This window comes from Tursiops truncatus, chromosome 2 (genome assembly GCF_011762595.2).
Source record: "Tursiops truncatus isolate mTurTru1 chromosome 2, mTurTru1.mat.Y, whole genome shotgun sequence".
NCBI lineage: Eukaryota > Metazoa > Chordata > Mammalia > Artiodactyla > Delphinidae > Tursiops > Tursiops truncatus.
This window is the reverse complement of record NC_047035.1, coordinates 141,896,261-141,911,355: the sequence shown is the minus strand read 5'-3', so window position 1 is coordinate 141,911,355 and position 15,095 is coordinate 141,896,261. Positions and strand designations below refer to the sequence as shown.

The window sequence follows — 15,095 nt, the reverse complement described above, 5'->3', positions numbered from 1 at the left end:
TATGGTCAGCTGCTATTCTTGCTGGACCTATAAAAATAATCAGGCCAAGTTTAATGAAACTAAACTTACTTTGCAAACAAATTAGTCTTAATTTGGCTATCTTGGGTAGAAATGAAGGTGATTTCAGAGAAAAAAAAATTATGTTTCAATAGAAACTATAATACACACTTGTGGATATTCGATTTTAGTTCTGTTATCATCTTCGAGGTTTTGTTTTTCTACTGGTAAACTGGACTGGATCCTGAATTCTTCTAGTTTCCTCAAATATTTGGCTACAACTCTCCAAAGTCACATTTCCAATTTTTCTCCCACTTTTGATTCGGAATCACTGAGAACCAAAGCTGCCCCTTTCCTGAAGCCCTGCAAACTGAAGCTGAACAACCTGCAATACACTTGAGAGAGACCACCACACAACATCCCATGTTTAGACAATCTTCAGGCCCGTTGCTGTGTAAGCCGCTCAGGAAGTTTACCTGAACACTCAAAGACATCATCGACGACATTTCACAATGCAGATGATACTTGACTCTGACATCTAGAAATCTTGACTGGCTGCCTCCTAGGTTCAGAAGTTGGTTTATAATTTGCTCCAACCATTAACCTTTTTCTTCTGTCTCCACAGAAATGCCTCTTATAAGACCCGATTGCTTGCACCTTATAAGCCTAACTTTGAGAGCCCACCTGCATCACTGCCTCCAGAGATGAATTTAACTAGACAGACTTACTGTCAGGACTGAGACTGGTTTAATGAGATGGAACAATCTACGAACTCAGCTTCTGGACTGTGACACTCCTTGAAGACGTTTCAAAGGGAGAACTGTTGAAGAGCAAAATTTGCCACCCCAGAATGTGTTTCTCTGGCATGAGGATTAATTTAGGCTGATTATTTTTAAGAAGCAGAAGACTCAGAAGTCTTTCTTTTTATGTCCCCTTAGCTGTCTAAAGAATTTAGATAAAGGACCTGGTCCCGGAATAGAGCTATCACCAGAAAAGAATATGCAGCTATCACTGCAAAGAATATGGGACAGGTGTGGTGGGGAAAACTGGAAGGACCTAGAGATCAGAGTCCACTCTGTGTCCCAGAGTCTCTGCACAGCCCAGCAAACATTCTTTTCAACCAAACTTTTGCTTTTCCATCTTCATGTGAATTGCCTTCCTCCCCTTTGAAGTCCTAAACCACTCACAGTATTTAAGGTGAGGGTTTTGGCCAGTTATTCTGTTTTCCTGGGTCTGTCCCATGTATATATGTTATTAAACTTTTGTTTGACTTCTGTTTTTTAAAAAAAAAAATAAAAAAAGAATAAATAGCCAGGGAGACAGGGAGAAAGTAGGAGTATGTGGAAGCCTAGAAGTCAAGGAAAAAAATGACTCAAGGAGGAAGGAGTGATCGACCATGTCAAATGGTAGTGACGGATCTAGTCAGATGAGGATTGAGAACTGGCTGAAAGATATAACAAAGGACAGTCAACAGTGGCCCTGAGAACAGCAGTGACTTGGGGGGCAGGGGCTACAAAGTCAGTAGATTGGGAGAAAAAGGACAGGAGAAAGTGAGTACATACACATGAACTTCATGGAGCCACACGGAGCCTGGAACGGGAGGATCCCTCTCCTGGGGAGCGCATATACGGGGCTTCAAAAGAGCAGCACTGGGCTTCCCTGGTGGCGCAGTGGTTGAGAGTCCGCCTGCCGATGCAGGGGACACGGGTTCGTGCCCCAGTCCGGGAAGATCCCACATGCCGCGGAGCGGATGGGCCCGTGAGCCATGGCCGCTGAGCCTGCGCGTCCGGAGCCTGCGCTCCGCAACGGGAGAGGCCACAACAGTGAGAGGCCCGCGTACCGCAAAAGAAAAAAAAAAGAAAGAGCAGCACAGCCCCTGAAATCCCTTTGCCACAGTCCCTGGGGACACAGCCATGGTGGTGCTGTGGCACTTTAGGAACACACTCTTGGCTATTTAGGGGGATGGAATACAGCATGATTATAAGATTATGAAACGTGACCAGGGCAAAAGGTAGCGGTCTCAGAGCCTCTGGTATCCCCACTCCACTGGCAGAGCAAAATGGCTCCAGCAAAACTGAAATGTTAGAAAACAAAAGGCAACTGGTGAAATGTTTCTGAAATTGTTTGTCTGTGGAATTGGTCATTTAGCAAACTAGCATTTAGCAAATTGGTCTAGAGTAGTCTGGACTTAGGACTCAAAAATATGTTACCTGCTGTGTTCATCTTTACCTCACCTGCTTTCAGTGCCTGGGTTTCCGGTGGAAGAGAATCAAATGTTTGCGATCCTGCGCACATCAGTTTCTCCACTCTCTCGGCTGTAATGTCAAGGGGACTAGGAAGTTTCTGACACACCATAGCTGAAGTCTGCTGTTAAGGACTCAAAACCTTGAGCAAGTGCCCTCCGCCATGGCAGAGAGTCACAGTATGCACTAAATACTGAGGTAACAATGTATGTCTATGAGATGCCTGGGCTATAAGGCAGCACTACGCCATATACCACATCTCAAAATATGGATACAATTTCAGGGAGTTCATGGACACTCTAGAGCCCAGAAAGGATCCTCATGATAGATATTCTAACACTGACATCCTACGGAACAAGTGAGGAAGGACAACAGAACTTAGGAGCACGGCTAACTGTGACCTTTTAAGTCCTCAAAATCTTTTATGCGGTTTCATAAACTGGTATAAAACAACCATCAGCCACAAGCTATGATACAAGAAGGTCCCCCACCAGAGCGAGTGTCACTGTAGGGGTATGTGTCTATCACAGCTCTGAGATCCACTGCTGGTTCACTCCCAGGACACTACACCCCCAGCCCACTGCAGGGGTACGGCTGAGTACACACAGGTCAAGGAAGAGAAGATAGTCTAAATTCATCTATAAAATCACTTTAGTTAATGTAAGCCATTGAAAATCAAGTCTTTTTGGAATCACTAATGTGAGAGGAAGTATCAACAAGCTAATGAAAATATGGGTCTAAAATGAACCAGTGCTGTATAAAAAAATAAATAAAATAAAATTCAAAAATAAATAAATAAAATGAACCAGTGATCCTAACACAAACATCTAAATTATCTACTTATATGTAAAACTTAGGCTAAAAGTTTTTATTTTACAGATTACTAAACAAAAACTAAAAACATTTTTTAAGAACATTCAGGTTGATATTAGTATTAGTCCTAGTTAATATTAATATATTCATTTTTAAAGTACTTAATAGTTTCATGGTGGAACCTTAAATAACCCCAGAAGACTTTGGATGGAAATGCGTTATTTTCAGAGGATTTCCAGATTGCCAATAACACACTGGTTTTTCTTGTTTAGTCAAATCTATGATTTCATTAAAAACCATTAAAATAAAGGATACCAAGAACAGCCTGAGATATGGGAAGCCACTGACTGCAAATAGCATTGATCTGAACTTTAGGGTCTGAATGCCGTGCCTCTCGGGCTCCAATTTTTAATCCTAAAGAAGTCACGATTTTATCAATTTTTTCTTTGTCCCTATAGTAAACGTACAGGATGGGTGGGGGGTGAGGGGTGAGGAGAGAGAAAGATCACATAAAGACACAAAGGAGCAGTGAGGAAAAGGGACTCAACATTGTTTGACACATGTATTCCTAATGTATTACTTTTACTACAAAAAAATAAAAATGCTTGAAGGGGCTCCTGCCACAGGAGAAAACTGCTCAACCTCTACCCATACACTTCCAAATGGACTTTTCTTTAAAACGTCCCATGAAGCACCATTCCACAATCTCCCTAAAAAAGCTATGTCAACTGGTAAAGCAACTGTATAAATAAATACTAAAAAATCATTATACCATCTCTGGAACAACTTAGAAATTTACTGAAGCAAACATTCTTTTCCACTTGTATCAGGCAAGTTTTTCCCCCAAGTGCCCCATTAGTGATCCTTGATATCAAGCACCTTTTCTACTACAATTACTATTTTATTTTAGACTGAGTTTGTATAAACAAAAGTCTAATGTTTCTTTCCATCCTTTATATCTCTTCACCTCAGCACTCTATAAAATATGGCTGTTCTCTCCCTCCTGTCACCCTTTACTTGGGTTACACATACTCCTTTAAATTGTTTCCAAGCCCTGTAATCAACTCCTCTGTAAAGGCTCTGTTCATTTTTTCAGTCTATCTCAGCTTTCTGAAGTGTGACTCATCAAACTGCAAAGTGAGGCAAATTATACTGCCCAATTTATGTAACAATTTATAACAGCCTTACTTTTTCAAGACAGCATCATACAAACTCCATATATTTTCCAGGATCAACTGTACAAATAAAGGTTTCTTTCCTTTTGCCTGTAAAAAAGGATGAATGGGCTTAAATTTCTGAATATTTCATCGGTATCTTACATATTCATTCTTGACATGTTTTATTATCAGTGTTTCATTTCTACCAGAAAATATTTACTCAACAGAAAAGTGGAGGAAAGTAGCTATAAGAATGCTCTAAAAAGCCAATAATCCACAATCAGTAACAACCCACTGTTCTCTTCCTCCAGGAACCATGGACTTCACAAACAAGACCATTTGGGGGATATATCACTGCAGTTGTCCTTTCACTGCCATCAAAGAAATACATAATACCCAAGCTGAGAGCTAAAACTTCACTCTAAAATTTCCATGGACTTTGTTCTAAAGAATGTTCTTAAACATGAAAAATGTTCAACTTCAAGGAAGAAGATATTAAAAAAAAACAAAAAAAAACCCTATTATTTCTCTTACCAAACTGTACAAAATAATAGCAAGAGCACTTTGAGATGGATAATATACAAGAGCTGGAATATAAACTGATACCCTCTTTCTCAAGAACTATTGGCAAGGTATTGGGAAATTAGGCCATTACCTTTGAATGCCTGGTTAGAAAAAGCTCATTGTCAAGACATAAAAATGTATTTATCAAGATGCCCACCACAGCTTTACTTAAAATATCGAAATATTCGTGAAACAGAAATAAAAACTATGTCCAATCTTACAGGATTTATGTAGATTCTACATTTATGTAGAATGATTATGTAAATGATGTAATAGGGTCCTTATGTGACAGGAACTGTTCTAAAGACTTTTCTTGGATAGTTCATATAATTATCCTAACCACCCTGTAAATATTACTATCTCCAATTTGCAGATGAAAAAAACTGAGACAAATGTCACAGAACTAGTAAGTGGTGGAGCTGAGATTCAAACAGAGTTGGATTCTCAAACATGCTTTTTCCCACTTCATACACTGGCTCCTTCTTAAATACACTGTTTATAGAAAGATTTTAATGGCAACGGAAGATGTTCACAATATGATGTCAAGCAGAAAAGCAGCTATATTATATAAACAGCAATATCTCAACTGAGGGATGTATGTATCTATCCAGAAAGAATGAAAGAAATGAAAACCACAGCATTAGCAGTGCTGGCTTCTGATATTTTTTCTTTCCTATAGCTTTATACTTATAAATACCTTCTTAAGGGAATATATATGCTCTTCAATGAGAATGAATTTATAAAATCCTGAATTTTACATTTAAAAAAAAATCTTCAAGAAAAGCATCCTCTGAGGCTATGTGATTCAGCAGCCTTACATCACCTCAATCGATAGAATGAAGTGCTCCAGGGAGCACCTGCCTCTCCACATCAGCAAAGCATGGTGACTGACATTCAATGAGAGAAGGCCTCAGCTGAGACTAGGGATAAAGTGTGGGCCACACAGTGATGTCTGAAAGAGATGTCTCTTTATGAAGGGGACACACAAATGCCTGATGCAAAATATGTGTCGAGTTCACATGCACAGGATCTGAGATTTTTGCTCCTCTTAAAAAGAAAAAATAAACAAAAAAAAAATCCCAGGCAGTCCTAAAGAACTGTATTTAAGCAATACTTGGATATAAGACACATGAACTTTAGCCAAATATATACAGTAGAAAATCCCTCATAAACTGACTCCCATAAAACAAGGCCAAATTACAGGTGTGTTACAGTACAGGTTTTCATAGGGCAACAATGGGACCAACAATCAACAGGGACATATGCCACATTACCTGATCAACCTTCATAATCTTCTTAGCCTTCGTATTTATATAATAATCTCCCCACAAGGTTTTCAAAAGAACTTCCTTTTTGATGCCAATTTTTTGACTGTAGATTTCGGCAAAGTGCTCAATTCTGAAAGAAAAGCAAGTGTTCACGTTATTAATAACAACATAAATGAGTACAGCTAACACTTGAGTGTTTCTGTGCCAGGTACTGTTCAACGTGCTTTAAATGTCATTTCAACTATCTTACAAGGTAAGTACTAATTATCTCCCCCATTTTACAGAAAAGGACAATGAAGCACGAGATATCACACAGGTAACAAGTGAAGCTGGGATTCAAACCCAAGCAGTCTCATTCCAGAGCCCAGCTTCCTGTCCAACTTCCCCTAAATTCATATGAATTAGAATTCAGGCCATACCTCCCTTTTTTAATTCTGCATGTGTAAAACAAGAGGAATAATGGCCAAGGAAATGGAGGCTCCGGCTGCCCATTGCAGCCACGCCAACAATAAACTTTGTTTCAGCCCTTCACTGCTATAGGTACCTATTGCTCACAAAGAAAACAAACCCTAGAGCCAGAACCTGCCAAAAAAAGGCTTTTTAGCATCTGGGATTAAACAGGAAACAGATAGATACACACTTACTTAACTCTCTCCAGCCCTTAGAGAAGCCAGTTAGCACCAGGTCTGCTCTACTGGAAACCCCAGCCACACAAGAGCGGTCACCTGACAAATAATGATGCTGTATATTACAGCATCTGCAGTGTCTGGGTAAAGGACCTAGAAAAAATACCTTTTCTGCAGGGAACAGTATGTTCCTACATAATCTAAGTTTTGAGTCCAATGCTCAAAGTACCAGCAACTTAAAAGACACCTGCTATATTCTCCAATGCAGAAGGAATCCAAAGTTAACAGATTCTAGACAATTCTTTACCTGTCATTCAACAACTGTGGAATCCAGGGTTTAACTACAACAAAGTCCAATTAGTTGATATTCTCTTATGATAATAGAAGCCTGGTGGGAGCAATAAAAAGCTGCAGGAGTGGAAGTTAATAATTACGGTTGGAACCAGAAATACGAAGAGCATCAGGCAGCAGCTTAGAAGCAAAAACAGATGCTACAGAAACTGCTGAAGATAAATAACCAATGCCCCCTCTCGCTGAGGTCCAAGGGAGAGAAAAACACCCATCAGGAATCAAAATTCACATCATACAGTTATAAGCTACTAACATTCTGAAAGAGATGGCCTCAAAGGTCCATCACTTCCAAAGTAATTCACTATGGTAAGCTTTATTTCCCATTTGATCCAACAGCTTTTTATTTAGTAGAGTTTTTTTTACTTTTCTAAAACTTTAGTTTCTATTATTATTTTATTTATACTTATCATATAAAAATTTATACATAAATTGTATATATAACATGTATATAATTTATACATTATTTATATATGTTAGTATCACTATATATATACATTTTTTTTTTTTTTTTTTGCGGTACGCGGGCCTCTCACTGTTGTGGCCTCTCCTGTTGCGGAGCACAGGCTCCGGACGCGCAGGCTCAGCGGCCATGGCTCACGGGCCTAGCCGCTCCGTGGCATGTGGGATCTTCCCGGACCGGGGCAAGATCCCGTGTCCCCTGCATCGGCAGGTGGACTCTCAACCACCGCGCCACCAGGGAAGCCCAGTATCACTATATCATTAATTTATAATCTTTTTCGTCTTTTTGGAGGGAACCCATCTTCTCTTTACCAATTTTTACCTCATTCCATAGACATAGCTTTCCTACTCTTGAGGGCTGAAAGGAGCACTCTTGGTCTCTCTCCCACCTCAATGGCTACTCAACAAGCAAAAAGAAGGCCAATGGCCAACACTTATTGGGCAGAGTTCCTATGCCTCAAAAAGGAAGCAAGCTCTGTCTTGCTCCCTATTCCAGGGATCAGTAAAAAGAGCCAAGATTCCTCCTTGACTTCCTGAAGTTAAGTACACCTAGAACAAGGCACAGAACCTTCTTTCCAGAGGCAAGTCAGCAGACCCTTATCTCACCCTGGGCTTTCCATCTCTCAACACCTGATCTTTCCAGACAGGCTACAATCCTCCATGCAGATTCGCAGATCCATTACAGGACCTACAGGAGGGAGACAATGGGAGGCAACTACTGTGGCCTGAGGTCCCAAGCACATTCTCCAGCCTATCTCTACCAGGGAGCCCTGTTCTTTACAGTGATGTTCTCTGCGTCCTCAATAAATACAACACTTTGATCATCATATTGGCAACTTAGGTCCATTCTTAGATGGTTAGCGCTGGAGATAATGACTGAGTGATTTGTATAAGCTTTCAACATAATTTATATTCCTTGAACTTGAATTGTTTGTTGGCCTGACATAGGATCAATTTTTATATATCCTTCACTGACACTTAAAACAAATCCGGACTTTAATTATAATGCTATTCATATGGTTTGTTGCTATTTGATGTTAAACTGTGATATGATGCAATCCCCCCAAAACCACATGACTGTGGATTTCTACTTATACTTCTATTTTTGTCTCATGAACTTTGCTGTTACGATCATTAATCTCTTTACTACAGAAATGTGCCAATTACCCATATAAAAATGATCCTTATGCCACATTTGCCATAAATTCTGCTCTGCTTATCATTAAGATCGCCAAACCTACTTTCTTTTTATTCACATTTGTTTGACATATTGAACCAAAGCTTTGATGTTTACCCTCAGTCCCTTATGCTTTATGTTTATTTTATTTAGCAAATTTCTGGAAATATCCTTCTTATAAAAGACAGTATCTCCTCAACAGGGGATTCAAACATTTACTGTCATAACTGTTCTGATTAGGTAGATTTCTCTTCATGCTTCTAGGATTTTTTTGTTGTTGTTGTTGATTTGTGCTACCCAGTCCGTTATGTTTTCTTTTATCCTTTACAACAATGTGTCAGATATATGTCTTGCTTTTAACTCAAAAAGTGGCAAACAAAGATTTTCACAAACACTGAAACATACTATAAAATCATAAATTATAGTAAGAAATTGGCCATTTGCTTAGACCACTGTCTTCAAACCCTTTTCTAGTCCATCATTTATTTACACATACATACACATACAGACACATAAATCTTTGAAAATCTTGTTTTTCATCCTTTGCATTCTTTTCAATCCCCCAGTTACCACAAAAGTTGCTTATAAACATCAAACCTTTCTTGATTATTGCTTAGTGCTTTTATGCCTGTGTCTGTCATTAGTTATAATTTTAAAATACTGACAGTTTCTAGCACAACTTCTCCATTCTTGAATTCTATTTTAATTCATTTCCTCTACCGAATAACTTCAAACAAGATTCTCAGAAAAGATTTGCAGAACATGTTTTCCAAGACTACTGACCTATCAATCTTTTGCCCTGACTGACAGCTTGGCCAAGTATGAAATTTCTGGGCCACATACTCTTTTGTGTCCAAGGTACCCAATGGATTAATGTTAATTGCAGGATTCTAAGACACTGCTGCACAAAGACAAACAAAACTATAAGGAAGGGCTTTTCCTTGTCTTTTCTTTCCTGCCCCTGTTTTACAGGGTTGGGGCCTCAGCTCTATTTATCTTAATCAGGAACTAGATCGTTGCTGCCACTCACACAAGTCAATGTGTTTCTGCTTTTTCAGAGCAGATTCTCCTGGAGTAACAACTATTAACAGGACAGATTTAGGCCACACAGCCACTAGTCACACTTCTTAATCCTGTCCCACTATATAAGAGTTTATAGAACCATCTGCTAAATTCTGAAATGTACTCATTTCCCACTTTTTGTGACAACTTTCCCTATTGAAGTTGCCAACCTTCCCCATTCACTGACATGTTAGAGGAAAATTGGAAGGAAATGGGTCTCCAGTGCTTTCATTTCCACCAACCCTTTCCCATAAATTAACATGTCAACTAGTTGAGAACAGGCACTAGCAGATCTATAAAGATGACTTTGTCTAATACAGGGGAATTCATTTATTGACTGAAAGTACGTAAAAATGTCCAAAGTTGTGAGAAGTTACCCTCATTCTGTTCATTCAAGTCTCTCCCCATTCCTTCTTGTGAGATTTAGACTAAAATTCACATAAAACATTCAATTTTTTATGAAAATCATTACAAGAAAAGGGCAAGCCCCTTACATTGTAGCTCACTAGCAAAATTTACAAATTAAGAAATCAATAGGTCTGACCCTGTTATATGACTGAATGAATCACTGTACATTTTAGCTCAAAGAAATTCTTAGAAATTATCTTAGACCTATATTCTTATTTTTCAGATGAGGAAACAAGGCCCAGAAAGATGACAATGGTAAGTCATCAACTACATATGAAAAGTGCAAATTTTCAAGTTTGTAATTTCCATTTTCACTATATATCCATTATCTGAATTTATTTGTCTGGTATAACCTTTATAGGCACCAAATAAACCAAGGTATCTATAATTTATTACAAACTAGCAGAGAAAAATTATGGTATTATAATTTATTATGCTGCCCAAGGCAAAATGTGTTCAGTCAAAAGGAAGTTGAAGGGCAAGTTCCTGCAAAAAGGAAGACAAGGAACAGCCAAGGGTGGTTTCACCTGGTGCATTATTTCTGGTTCTATTATCCCTGCAAATTATATGTACGGTTAAGTCTACAACTAAAGTAAATTTCATTATATCCCCACAACTGTTTACCCAGGCCGAAGACATTTTTCTCAAAGTAAAAATCCGCTGAATTTTCTGATTTCACAAGTCAGCGATGGTTGTGGTTAGAAATGTAATCAATTACCTAGCACATTCAAAACTGATATCACTACTACTTGGCCTGAGTGTGTACACACCCAGAAGGGGCAATTAGAAAAAACAAGGGTCCCTATATTCCATAGTGAAGATCCCATAAAAGCACTATGGTAAAAAAGCGTGAACTTCAGTGCCAGGCAGACTTTAAACTTAACAACAGCTATGCCACTCAGTGGCTAAGTGATGTTTAACAAATCAATCAATGTCTTTGAACCTTAAATAATAAATATTAAGACCTATTTAAAAGGATTGTTCTGGGACTTCCCTGGTGGCGCAGTGGTTAAGAATCCACCTGCCAATGCAGGGGACACGGGTCCAGGAAGATCCCACATGCCGCAGAGCAACTAAACCTGCGTGCCACAACTACTGAGCCTGTGCTCTACAGCCTGTGAGCCACAACTACTGAGCCCACATGCCACAACTACTGAAGCCCACGCGCCTAGAGCCTGTGCTCCACAACTAGAGAAGCCACCGCAACAAGAAGCCTGCACACCCCATAGAGGAGTAGCTCCTGCTCGCCGCAACTAGAGAAAGCCCGCACACAGCAATGAACACCCAATGCAGCCAAAAATAATTAATTAAAAAAAATTGGAAAAAAATAAAATAAAAGGAGTGTTCTAAGAATTCAATGAAATAATTTAAGTGACTAGCTCAACGCCTAGCATATGCACACCCTCAATAGTTAGTTTCTTTCCACAGTAACTTCTGCTAGTGTAGATAATAAAAGTTGATAATGTATTTGCTCATATATGCATAATAACCTCCAGATGATTCACAAGAAACTGCTGGGACAAACTAGTTTTCTGTGGGGAAATGAACTAAAAAGCTAAGGGATAGTGTGGGAGACTTTTCATTGTACGCATTTTTGTACCTTCTGAATTTTGAATTTATTCAAAGAATAAGGTTTAAAAAGTTAATTGTATATAAAATCTACAAAGAGATGCAAAACTTGCTGAACATTCAAAAATCAAGGTAATCTACTATATTAATAGTTAAAGAACAAAAACCATAGGATTATATTAATTGATACAGAAAAAGCATTTGAAAAAATTTGACACCAATTCATAGTAATAACTCAGAAAAAAAAGGAGTGCAGGGGAACTTCCTTACCTTGACAAAGAACATTTACAAACAACTTAGAACTAACATTATACCTCTTGGTGAAAGACTGAAAGATGGGGAACAAGGCAAGTATGTCTACTTTCCCCACTTATTCAAACAGTGCTGGAAGTTCTTGCCAGTGCAATAAGGCAAGAAAAGAAAGGAAAGTGGCACAGGACAGGAAGAAATAAAAGTCCTTATTTGCAGATGACATGACTACCTTGTACAAAATCCCAAGGCATCTACAAAAAACTCTTAGAACTAATGAATAGGTTTAGCAAGGTGACAGTATACAAGATCGACACACAAAAATCAAGTAATTATATTTCAATACAGTAGAAATGAAGATGTGAACACCAAAATAAAAAATACCATTATAATTTCTAGAAAAAAAGAAAAATTAGGTGCAAGCCTAATATAATATGTACAGGACTTAAATGCTGAAATCCACAAAATGCTGATTAAAGAAATCAAAGAAAATCTGCACAAATGGAGAAACATACAGCCTCCATGGATTAGATGATTCAACATAGTAAAGGCATCAATTCTCCTTAAATTAATATACAACTGTACCATGCATTTTCCACCAAAATCCTAGCAAAATTTTTTTTGCAGATATAGGCAAAGATTATTATAAAATGTATATGGAAAGGCACAGACCCTTGAACAGCTAAAACCATTTTAAAAAAGAAGAACGTGATGGAAATAATCCACCCAATTTCAAAACTTATTTATACACTTAGAGTAATCAGGGCTATGTGGTATTGGTGGAAAGACAGACACATAGATCAGTGAAACAGAATATAATACTCAGAAACAGACCCACATAAATATGTCTAACTGCTTCGGACAAAGGTACAAAAACATTCAATAGAGCAGGTATAGGCTTTTCAATAAATGGTGTCAAAGTAACTGGGACACCCACAGCCCCCAAAATGAACCTCGACCCAAGTTTCACATCTTGTACAAAAACTTAACTCAAAATGAATCACAGATTTAAATGTAAGAAGGAAAACTATAAAACTTCCAGAAAAAACATGAGAGAAAATATTCAGGATCTAGGGCTAGGTAGACTTCTTAATGCCAAAAGTATAATTCATAAAAGGAAAAATCGATAAACTGGACTTCCACTCAAATTAAAAACTTTGCTCTGTGAAAGACACTTATTAAGGTGAAAAGCGAAACTCTAGACCGGAAGAAAATATTTATAAAACACGTATGAGACAAAGGACTAATATCCAGAATATATAAAAAATTCTCAAAGCTCAAAAGTAAAACATAAATAAATAAAAATTAGAAAATAGGCAAAGGACTATACAACGAAGCAGGTAGTCAAGAAAATGAAAAAGCAACCTATTGAATAACAGAAAGTATTTGCAAATTATATATCTGATAAGGGGTTAATATCCAAAATACTCATACAACTCAATAGCAAAAAACCCAATCAACTGAAAAAAAGGACAGAAGACATGAACATTTTTCCAAAGAAGACCTACAGATAGCCAACAGGTATATGAAAAGATGCTGAACATCACTAAATATTGATCATCACTATCAGGAAAATGTAAGTCAAATGACAATGAGCTATCACCTTACACCTGTTAGAATGGCTATTATCACAAAAGGTAAGAAATAAGTATTGGTGAGGATGTGGACAAAAGGAAACCCTTTGTGCACTGTTGGTAGGAAGGCAAATTGGTACAACCACTATGGAAAATATTATGGAGGTTCCTCAAAAAATTAAAAATACAACTACCATTTGATGCAGCAAGTCCACTTCTGGGTATTTATGCAAAAAACCCCCAAAACTCTTGAAAAGATATATACACAACACCTTATTGCAGCATTATTTACAACAGCCAAGGTATGGAAACAACCTAAGTGTCCACTGATACATGAACGGATAAAGATAATGCAGTATATATACACAAAACGGAATACTATTCAACCATAAAAAAGAATGCAAACTTGCCATTTCCAACAACATGGAGGGACTTCGAGGGCACTAGGCTAAATGAGATATGTCAGACAGAGAAAAACAAGGACAAATACTGCATGATCTCACTTACATGTATGATCTTTAAAAAACAAAACCAAATAAACAAGCAGCTTACAGATACAAAGAACAGATTGGTGGTTGCAAGAGGCAGGGAGTAGAGGGTTGGCAAAGTGGGTGAAGGGGGTCAAAAGGTACAAATTTCCAGTTATAAAATAAATCAGTCATGGGATGTAATGTATAGCATGGTATAGTTAATAACACTATATTGTATAATTGAAATTTCTTAAGAGTCAATCTTAAAAATCCTCATCACACACACACACAAATTTTGTAACTATGTATAGAAACTAACTAGATTTACTGTAGTGATCATTTCACAATATACAAATATTGATCATATTGTTGTACACTTGAAACCAATATAATATGTCAATTATACATGAACAAAAACAAAATGGGCAAAGGACATAAAAAGACATTTCAGGGCTTCCCTGGTTGCGCAGTGGTTGAGAGTCTGCCTGCCGATGCAGGGGACGCGGGTTTGTGCCCCGGGAGGATCCCACGTACCGTGGAGCGGCTGGGCCCGTGAGCCATGGCCGCTGGGCCTGCGCGTCCAGAGCCTGTGCTCCGCGACAGGAGGGGCCACAGCAGTGAGAGGCCCTCATACCAAAAAAAAAAAAAAAAAAAGACATTTCACGCAAGAGGATACACAGATGGCAAATCAGCTCATGAAAAGATTTTCAACATCACAAGCTGTTAGGAAAATGCGAATTAAAACCATAATAACATATCAGTACACACCTATCAGAATGGCTAAAAAAGACAAAAGAAAAAAAAACAGGAACAATACCAAATGAGGGTGAAGATGTGGAGAAACTGGATCACCATACATTGCTGGTGGGAATATAAAATGGTACACCAGTTTGACAGTTTCTTTAAAAACTAAACACACAACTACCCTATGACTCAGCAAATGCCCTTCTAGGCATTCATCCCAGAGAAATGAAAACTTATGGTCACATGAAAACCTACAGATGAATGCTTACAGCAGCTTTACTCATAGTAGCCCCAAACTAGAAAAAACCCAGATGTCCTTCAATGGGTAAATACTCAAACAAACTGTGGTACAAACACACATGGA

General features: G+C 38.2%; 1 protein-coding gene across 6 annotated transcripts in view; it reads right to left on the bottom strand.

Annotated features, from left to right (window-relative positions):
* The window catches only part of EFL1 (elongation factor like GTPase 1), a 136,668-nt gene that overhangs the window by 103,174 nt on the left and 18,399 nt on the right, over window positions 1–15,095 (bottom strand). For all 6 annotated transcript variants that reach the window (XR_012330306.1, XM_073801454.1, XM_019945798.3 and 3 more), the window contains 4 exons: window positions 6,049–6,172; window positions 4,242–4,318; window positions 3,369–3,505; window positions 2,232–2,354 (listed from right to left, as the gene is read on the bottom strand). Coding sequence is in view for 5 of the 6 variants with exons in the window: in XM_073801454.1 (XP_073657555.1) it covers window positions 2,232–2,354; window positions 3,369–3,505; window positions 4,242–4,318; window positions 6,049–6,172 (461 nt within the window). In the remaining variant the exon portion in view is untranslated. The remainder of the gene's footprint in view (window positions 1–2,231; window positions 2,355–3,368; window positions 3,506–4,241; window positions 4,319–6,048; window positions 6,173–15,095) is intronic.